This window comes from Calypte anna, chromosome 14, assembly GCF_003957555.1.
Source record: "Calypte anna isolate BGI_N300 chromosome 14, bCalAnn1_v1.p, whole genome shotgun sequence".
In the NCBI taxonomy this organism is placed as follows: domain Eukaryota; kingdom Metazoa; phylum Chordata; class Aves; order Apodiformes; family Trochilidae; genus Calypte; species Calypte anna.
The window spans coordinates 8,442,933-8,452,496 of record NC_044260.1 but is presented as its reverse complement, the minus strand read 5'-3'; the positions used below and the strand labels follow the sequence as shown (position 1 = coordinate 8,452,496).

Sequence of the window (9,564 nt, the reverse complement as noted above, 5' to 3'; positions counted from 1 at the left end):
TTTTTGCTATGTAAATGTAAATGCATGCTCAGGACTTCCCCCCCCCCAAATGAAGTACATTGCAGATGTAAGTTTGATATATATTTCTTAGGAGGACAGTCCTTCACTATCACTAAATGCTTTATGCAGTGTTTAAATCCAAGGTACAGTCATTCTTCTAGAAAAATAAATTTCCTCTCTATGCACTCAAAACAATCAAAAGTACAAAACAACTCAAAATGAAGTAGAAATCCTGCAACAAAAGTATCAACACATCTATTCACAAGTGGATATGACTAATGTTATTCGCTAGAGTAGAGAATGCTTCCAGCAGGTCTCCTGGAGTGGTAACAGTGCTATTGCTGGGCAGAAGCAAGCTCCTAAGAACTTCTAATAGCCTAAAAATTCATACGCTTGAATCTTTATTCAATCCTTTTCAAAATTACCTTCATGTTAATTGTAAATATCTCTGCTACAGTTAGTCCTCAAATACAACCAAACCCAAAACCTCAGCACTGAAAACCAAGAAATCTCTGACCTTCTCCTCATAATACTTAAATTATCAGACTGCAGTTCTATGTCTTGAGTTCATTTCAGTATGATAACCAAAAGTAACAGAGAACAAGATGAAAAAAGTTCTCATGTATCTTAAGTTTATGATCTATATATTAGGTCTGATCTTTACTTAACTTTTGCCATCAATAAGCATTCCTAGTCATTACCTGCTTCTTAATTCCTTTTGAGTTGTCTTTTTTTTTTTTTTTTTTTTTTAAGTAAACACACTCCACACATTTATTTATGCTACAAAGATCACCACAATGACTCAAGTTTTTCCTTTTCATGTTAAGGACTAATTAATTCCAACCAGCAAAACAGTAAATGAGATACCACCACAGTGCACATTTATTAAACAAGCAAAATTTAGTTTTACATTTATAATACATTAACAAACATAAAATACATATTTTTTAACACTTTGCAAAAGAAATCCAATCTGAGCAGTGCACAAATCTAAAAATTTTGGGAGATCAAAATAGGGAAAATTCTGTACAAATGTAATATAAAAATACATTTCCATATGAAAGAACGTTCTGTTTGAGTCACTCCTGAACTGCATCTCCCATGTCTCTGATGCCACTCAAAAAATCCTAAGTGGCAGGAAAAACCCCAAACACCTCCACCCTACCACCCCCCTAAAAACATCCCACCCTAGCAAGCCCTGCTTGGATCACCATCTGCTTTTCAGAAGCCAATAGGAGATAGTAAGAGTTAATATTTGGAGAGCGTAAGAGTCATTCTATTTGTTTCTATTTCATGCTGCAAAAGTTGGAAAAGGTCAGAGTGACAGAGCAGGCAAGCACAAGGGAGCCACTCCAAAGCCATCTAGATAACAAGTGCAGTGCCCAGCGTAGTGCTATCCTAGGGTAAGCCACTGAGGCTTAAACAGTGACATACTAAAAAACTTTCAAGAAGAATGACAGTAACAGTTAGGAAGCTGATTTTCAACATACATTTAGATGCCTAACTTTAGCTTACCTGAAAACACACAGGAGACTCATCATCTTTGGAGCAAAATGCCTAGATCTCCCTGATGCCCCCATATGATCTCCTTGATGTCCCCATATAATGTCTTTTCCTAAATCTTTGATTCAGCTATAGGACTAAAACATTTAGTTTCCTAGTTAATAGCTGCATGTGCAATGTTCTTGTAAAAGCAACTCTCCACTTAACTGGTTAAGTGAAGTGAAGCTGGTTAGTGAAGACAACATCAAAATGGTTAGCATGGTGGTTTCTTTTGAAGAGTGCTACATGCAGGGTAGTGAAACTATTAATTAGGCCATTCTGTAGTTATGTGCCTATAACTTGTGCAGCAAAAAGAGTGACTTATTATATTATAGCACTGACAGCACCATGTGATTAACATGTTTACTTCTATGAAGTGGCTTCATACTTAAAGTTTGAGCTCCTCATCTGATAGCTTACCTATGTCTTCAAGACTACAGTTTTAAATTTGGTTTATTACTAATTAAATGACACCCAGTTGTAGAGCAATTACTGAATTCTTAGATCATAAAACAACCATCCCAGGCCTCTTGTAGTAAGTGTGGAAATATTATGTTTCACTGCTTAATTAGGAAAAAAAAGATTAGAAATCACAGTAACTTTAATCCTAAAGACTGCTGTTTTTTCTATAAACAAACTGTTTTAGCCATCAGTTTTAAAATTCTACACACAAGAATACTTAATATCTGCAAAGGAGCAGTATTTGCCTTTGTATTCTGTCTATGTATGAAGGGTTCATGTGAATCACTGGACACTGACTTCAGGTCTGAATACTGACATAGATTTGAGTCTTAAATTCTAGGTACGGAAGAAGAATTTTTAGCTGTCACATACCTGTCCTTTAGCAATAACTCTGCAAAAGAAGAAATGAATTCTGGAGGGTATCCTAATTTTTCCTCACCAAGTGACTTCAAGGAAAATTCAAACTGTGTTGTAGAGGTGCTTCTTTAACAGGTGCAATTTTACATCTTTGTTTTTTTAAGGTCATCTTAATTTAAAGAAGAGAAGTCAGAATTTTAGTTTATCATCAATTAGCAGTGAAGGATGCAAATAATATTGTATATAATTCATGGCTTCAAACATAAAATATATAGCTTTTGGTATTAATATTTGTGACTGTATTTCTTATGAATTTGGTTTAATCCACATCACTTATAAAACTAAATGCTGGAAGTGAAACCTTTAGTTTCTTTCCATATCAAATAATGTCTGAAAACCAATTTAATTTTAATTACTCCTATGCTGAAGCAGCCATTAGAATTGGGCCCTTAGGTTTCCTCCCTCCCCTTCTTTACCAAACTGCCAAGTGCATTCTGCCATTACCCTCTTGAGAAATTAAAAGCTCGCATCTTGTTCATTGCTGCACACAGAAAAGCAAAGAGGACGAGCAGTGAGACCTAACAATAAATCAACACATAGTTCTGCTAAACAAGTAGTACCTTGGTAAAATTTGATAAAACTAAACACCTAGACCATAAAATAACAAATTAACATTTCATATGCCTTGGCTTCTTTGGTTTCTCTTCCCAAAAGGAAGGAAGTAATAGAACAGTTTTATGTTAACATAATATATCTGAAGACAGGCACAGCTTCCAACAACAAACACTGAGAACTCAGGATCTCACAAAAATGTTTGGCATTTTGCTCTGGAATACTGCTAGGTTTATTTTAGAGTGATTCTACCTCCCTCTGCAGTATGACACTGAAATAGTGAGGTTTTTGAAGTGTCAATTGTTTAACTGCTGCTCTCAATACCACCTTGGTATTTGGTTAAAAAGAGTGATGTTACACTGACTCAAATCAACTTTTGTTTAGAGAAAAATTGCATTTGTGTCTGATTTGCTAATGCTTTCTTGGTTGAGTTTCCTTTTTACAGTGAAAGGGGGGTAAGAAAACAGCCCTTGAGTTTTTCTGATAAGGAGGAGATAGAAATGATACTTTTCAAGGAACTGTAGATGAGTAACACCATACTCTCAGAGATAAAAGACTGATGATGACAGATTATTTCAGCACTTCCAGAGTTTTTACATTCTGAAGTCTCCTAATGCATTAAGAATCACAGTCAAATTGTTTGCCTTACTATTAGAAGCATAGAAGTCAAAAAGCTTCTGTGGCATAACCACTCAGAGCTATAGGCTGGTCTGCATCAGTTGCAATATTTATAACAAGATGTTGGTAGAGCTGGTGCAATTCCATCTTTGTGCAGATCTTTTAACTGAACTGCTAAAAGATACCCCACCTTACCACCCTTTGACCAGCATGGCTCTGCCAGACTCCAGAGCAGACATAGTCTTTGGCTTTCCTAATAACAGTCTCTATCTCATCCATTTCCTGGGAAGCTCTCAGTAGACAACTCACCAAGAGATTTAAAAGCCACTCAAAGGCAATGAAAAGAATGTCAGTTTTTCTTCTCTTTGTGCCATTTCACCCATTTTCAAGGGTCCGATTCTGCATAGCTTGTAAAATGACTCCTTGTGCATGGTCCTCATCTTGCTAGAACTGAATTTGTAATTAGATACATAAAGATCAAGGTTGTCCCATCTAAAATGAGTTTCATTTAAGGAAATTCAGCCTGAACAGTGGCATTTTGTGTAATCTAGGTCAAGTGTTAAGTCTAACAACTAAAATAGTGTTTTCAAACTAAGGAAGGCATTATTTTTATAGTGATCTTCAGAATATTACTGGGGCTACATTGTAATGCTGCAACAAACTTCTAGGAAGTCTAGATTGCAACCAGTTCAGCTAATGAAAAGTTATGTAATCATTATGCCCAAATTGTTACTGCTGTCTAGAATCGTTCATATATATGACAAAAAAAAAAAAAAAAAAAAAAAAGACCTCTCAGAATTCATTTAGGGTTTGGACCACTCTGGAATGGTCAGAATATTGGTTAGATCAATTTGAGACAAAGTAGAAGTCACAGAAAACTCTAAATCAACAATTGGTCAGAATATTGGTTAGATCAATTTGAGACAAAGTAGAAGTCAAAGAAAACTATAAATCAACAAAACTGCACACAAGAATGCTAATAAGGGAAAGGAAAGAAAAATATTGCTGGCGTTTGATAGAGACATCTTCTATGCACACTTTACAAAGACTGAATTACTGCATGAAGAAAAACATAGAAAGTGAGCAAAGTTATACTTGGGGATAAATCAATGTCATATATAACATTTTAGACCACTTTAAGTATTCCATCTGAGAGTCAGGAAGGGGTACAGTAAGAGATTAAAGTAGGTTAAAACTTTTTGATTCACCTGCTTGATGTGAAATCAATGTTAGTGGAGACAGAGTGAGGAAACAGATTGCATCAATGACTGAAATCACAATACCAAGTAAATATTAGTCATCAATCTTTGAGAGCCAGAGAGCAGTCAGTGTTGCGAGCAGATGGATAATGACAATCTGCTCACTTTACTATTAATTAGCAGACATAGAAATTGATGAAAAATCTTATATTCTATTCCAGTTAAATTACATATCAAATCAGTAAAGAACATTCCAAATTTTAATTGAAACTTTTCCATTACTTTCTGTCAACTTGGTATCAGGATCTAGGAAGAAAAGCAAGGGAAGCATAAACTCAGGATTACTTCTATGTAGCAATGTTTTTTAGCTGTGATACTATCCCAGATAGGAAAAAACCCTACATAGTACCTTTCCTTTTGAGTTTGACTCGCAAAGGAATTATGAGTTCAAGTGGTGACCTTCTTCCTACATGAAGATGAAAAATTTTAGAGTAAAACTGCTTCTATCTGCTTCTAGAAATTGTCCTTTAGTAGAAAAGATAGCAACTCATAATTTCTCAGAGGTGTAGCAATTTGACTGTCAGAAGCAAACAAACAGGCTATAGCAGTCTCTTAAAATACTTCACATTCCTCCATAGCTGGTTAAGCAAAGACTAAAGTAGTCTCAAAAATCCCTTATGTTAATTTGTATAAGCATTTGTCATTAAACTTCAGGCTTTTAGCTTTTAAAAAATTGTTGATGTATATCTTGCTTTGAATCACAGTATTGAAAACACAGTACTGAAGTCTGGAGACCAAAGAAGACAACACTGAAAGTGGTCAAGCTTGTTGGAATCGTGCAGACCCTCCACAAGATGAATGAGATAAGGATTTAAAAACACAAAACAAAACACAACCAAACTGAAATACACACCATGTCTCACTATCTGTGCCCTGCAATATGTATCTGTTTCTGGTCAGTGGTATGCTTCCAGTTTCAGAGAAGTAATGATAGAATATCTTGAAGCCAGGAATCCAAAAATTTCTTCACTTTGCCATAAAACTGTAGACCTTTTTATAGCTAACTTAGTTCCTGCAGCTAGAACCCTGTAATAGAAAGAAAATAGGTGCTCTGAAATACCTTGTTCTTGCATAACAGAAATTGGTAGGAAACAACCAGTTTAATTAAGAAGTTGGGGTTTTTTGTTTGTTTTTTCCTCTCCAGTTTAAATATGCTGAGCATTTGATGTACTATAAAAGCTGCCCATGGTCTCTCTCAGCAGTGAGTTGTTCTTGCAGACCAGATGGCCTCTCAAGCTTCAGTACTCCCAATGGAAAAGCAACTAAGAATTTGGTTGCATTTGCTTTACCTGCTTATCACAGTCTGCAGATTGGCTTTAGTCAGGACATTCTTGCTCTTCCTCTTTTACCTTGCAAACTTCAATTTCAGATTGCAAAGAGGACTGAGGAATGCAGCTGAATGTTCGAATGCTGTGTGGGTCAACTGGTGGCACCAGGGTAAGTGACTCTACACTTAGTGTATCCGTATTGTCATTTGTTATTAATGATATTGTGGGCTGCTGGGCAGGAATCAGGCTAGGAGACAGGTTTAGTGTTTCTATGTCACTGTTTTTTATAGCACTCTTGCAGGACTTTGACACAGTTGAAAGAGCTTCATCAGTCAACATCATCTGACCAGAAATGGCCATCTGAGGCTGCTCTGGAGCTGAAGAATCATCTAATAAAAGAAAACATGAAGAAACAATCAATATATAAATGCATATGTACATTAAGCCTATCAGCATATTATTATTTATGAGTATTTAAGAATAATTTAATAATTAGGAAAAAAAAGTAGCAGAAATCTGTTCAGATTAGGAACCAGGAAATTTTACATGTTCAGTGCTTGAAATGCAGAAATATCAGAAATATTGCTAGAGAGAGGAAATAAGTAAGTCTATCAAGTATTTAGTATGGAATAAAATGAATAGCCAACCCATACCAGGAAGGACTTTAGAAATAATAATAGTAATAATAAAAAGGAACCCCTGAATAACTAATTTTCTCAAGATGTGGCTTGTTTCTTACAAAAATTTGGTAGTCATTCTCTCAATTCATTCTCCAGAATCACATTTAAGTGACACCTCAACCACAGAAAGCAGAACTGTGGAAGAACAGAAAGGAGAAAATGTGTTTACTGTAATGGAAAGGTGCTGCAAAAAAGGCCTGTTTTTATATAGGCTTCCTTTATATGGGATTTTTTTGTGATCCTAAACATGCAGCATACAACTTGGAGTTGGGAGTTTTCCCCCTTTAAAATCCTACCTAACTATAAAGTGAATGGCTGAGATGGATAGTGCATGGAGAGGATGAGGCAATACACACTTATATGTACTGGTATGCCCCAAATAATTAGAGCTTTTTTTGTTTTCAGACTAGACTAAAATATGTGATGAGAGTAACAGGTATCCAGCTTCAAGACAGACCATTTTTAGAGCTTGTGTAAGAAACAGCATGTGTTCAAATGTACAGGCATCCGCAGAAAAGCCTACAAGGCAATGTAGTGAATACATAAGCTATGAATTAGCTTCTATTTTTAATTCACAGTGACCTTAAAATATTCCAGTTTCAATATGATTAAAATTGGTTTTGCAAAAGAACAGAAAGCATGAACATAAGGGAAAAAAAAGTGCCGAGAACAAAATGGTTATCACAAAGATAACAGTGAGATAAAAGATTTTTTTTTCACCCTTCTGGTAAGAAAACCCCAAACAATGGTGTATTCTCATTCCAGAAAATCAATCAATTTTATTAAATTGCTTTAAATTTAATTAATTTTGTTTTAATTTTAGTAAATTTGGTTTTATTAAAGTTTCTCACTTTAATAAAACCACAATATATAAATAGTTAAAAAGCCTCCTTTAAATAAAAGAGACATCACTGGTTATTTTTTTTTTAAAAAAGGACATAGTCAAAGTAACTCAGCAGATTCTTCTTTTTAGCTGTCAAGATGCTTTATTGAGAATATAGCCAATGATAACGGAGGAAATGACACTCTGGTAAATAAAGTAATATCAATGGTATTCTGCTCAGGAATGTCATATACAGCATATTTCTATTGCAGTTCTGCTCTTTCACTTCTGATTCTACAGCTCACTTCTTACATCATTCCTCTCTCTCTTCCAACAGAATATTAATACATTTTATCAATACTTTCATTTACTGAAATCAGGACAGACATATGTATTCTTTTGTTATGCTGCATTCTGCTCAAACCCTTCCACGTAAGATCTAAATTAATGCTAAGATAACTCCCTTCTCAATGCCACAAAGAAAAGGAAAGTATTGAAAAAATCTACATACACACAAAGAAAAAAAAATATCTGGGGTCAACAAATCCAACTTTTCTATCCAAAAGTCTGAAAAAAACATTAAGAAAAAAGATTAACATAAAAAAAATGCAAGCAGAACACCCTCTGTCTGGTATTTTAGCTGCACTAGAGTACAAAATTAGAGCTCTTCTATACTTCTCTCCTGCTTTTATTTATTATTGGTAGAATTAAGTCTCTCTCCTCCACTTTCAATATTTCATTAGCCACTGTCAGAGCTTCCCTTCTGTTATTCTATTACTGTATGTAAGGGTAGCAGTGCCAGGTTTCTGTAGCCCAGCCTGGCATTTCTGCCCAAATGACCAGGTAGCTGCAAACTGCAAGTAGCCCCTAGAGATGGCAACTAAGAGTAAACAAATGGGTGGGGGAGGGAGAATGCTTAACATTACCTAGAAAAGGCCACAAACTCTCACTAATATTTTGCAACTGATAAACCTGTTCTGGACTAATACTTAACTAAAAACTTTACTGTTCAGTCACAGGTGGAAACTATGGCTGTGAGAGCAGTTCCTACATCTTTGTGACCAAGCTCTTAAATACATGGAGTACTTGTGGTGCATTCTTAGCTTGAAATGGCAACTCTAAATTTGTTGTAGATACATTTTTAAACATAATCATCTCCCATATCTTTCGGTTACAGGACAGAGGAAAACAATCCTAGACTACAGATGAAGGAAACTAGATAAAAAATGGAATACAGAGATCCAGCCTCCTGGAATTATTATTTGGTATATAAGAGGCATTACAATGTAAAACTGTATCACCTTCTTGATGTAAAATGTTTCCATACATAATGCCTCCCAGTTAATTGAATATATGACTTTCTGGACAACACCTACTAATGAGAAAGTCTCTGAGGCTCAAAATTTCAAAGTATTTTGAAGTCATATTCAATTCAGAGAAGTATCAAGTAGATAAATATACATTTAGGTATGATCTGAATTCTTAAAGTCTCCAAAACTGGAATAAACAATAGGCAAAAAGTACCTAGTTGAAAAAAAATCAAGAAGAGATTATTACAAGAATAATCTCTGAAACCCAGATAGACACCAAGCTATTGACTCAAAAGAGTTTCAAAGCACCCACCATGGTTAGAGATTAGTTCTCTACCCATTACCTGGAACTTCTATCAATATTGCACATAAAAATACTAAGTGCATTCCTAAAAACCCAATTTGGTTCCACTTTAGCTTTTGGATAGAATGAAAATTCTTTATGCTCTTTTTACCTGAATAAAATCACCAGTCACTCAGATATGCTCTTCTCTTAAATATAAAAAAGTTATCATCTACTGTGGGAAACAATACTTACATTTACGTCTCCCTAATTCAACTGTATTTAAGCAAGGATGTTCTGGCAAAAATATAAGCCAGATCTGCAAAAAAAACCTGGGAGAATTAAGTCAG

The 9,564-nt window shown here is 35.0% G+C and overlaps 1 protein-coding gene across 4 annotated transcripts in view; it reads right to left on the bottom strand.

Annotated features, from left to right (window-relative positions):
• Nucleotides 1-861: 861 nt before the first annotated feature.
• The window catches only part of CLEC16A (C-type lectin domain containing 16A), a 49,580-nt gene continuing 40,877 nt past the window's right edge, over nt 862-9,564 (bottom strand). Inside the window, exons 24-25 of one of the 4 annotated variants that reach the window (XM_030459710.1) lie at nt 6,140-6,507; nt 4,491-5,876 (exon numbers count right to left, since the gene is read on the bottom strand). In XM_030459710.1, coding sequence (XP_030315570.1) covers nt 6,167-6,507 — 341 coding nt within the window. In that variant the 3' untranslated portion in view covers nt 4,491-5,876; nt 6,140-6,166. Of the gene's footprint in view, nt 6,508-9,564 lie in introns of all 4 variants that reach the window. The other 3 variants (XM_030459711.1, XM_030459709.1, XM_030459712.1) reach the window with 3 other exon arrangements.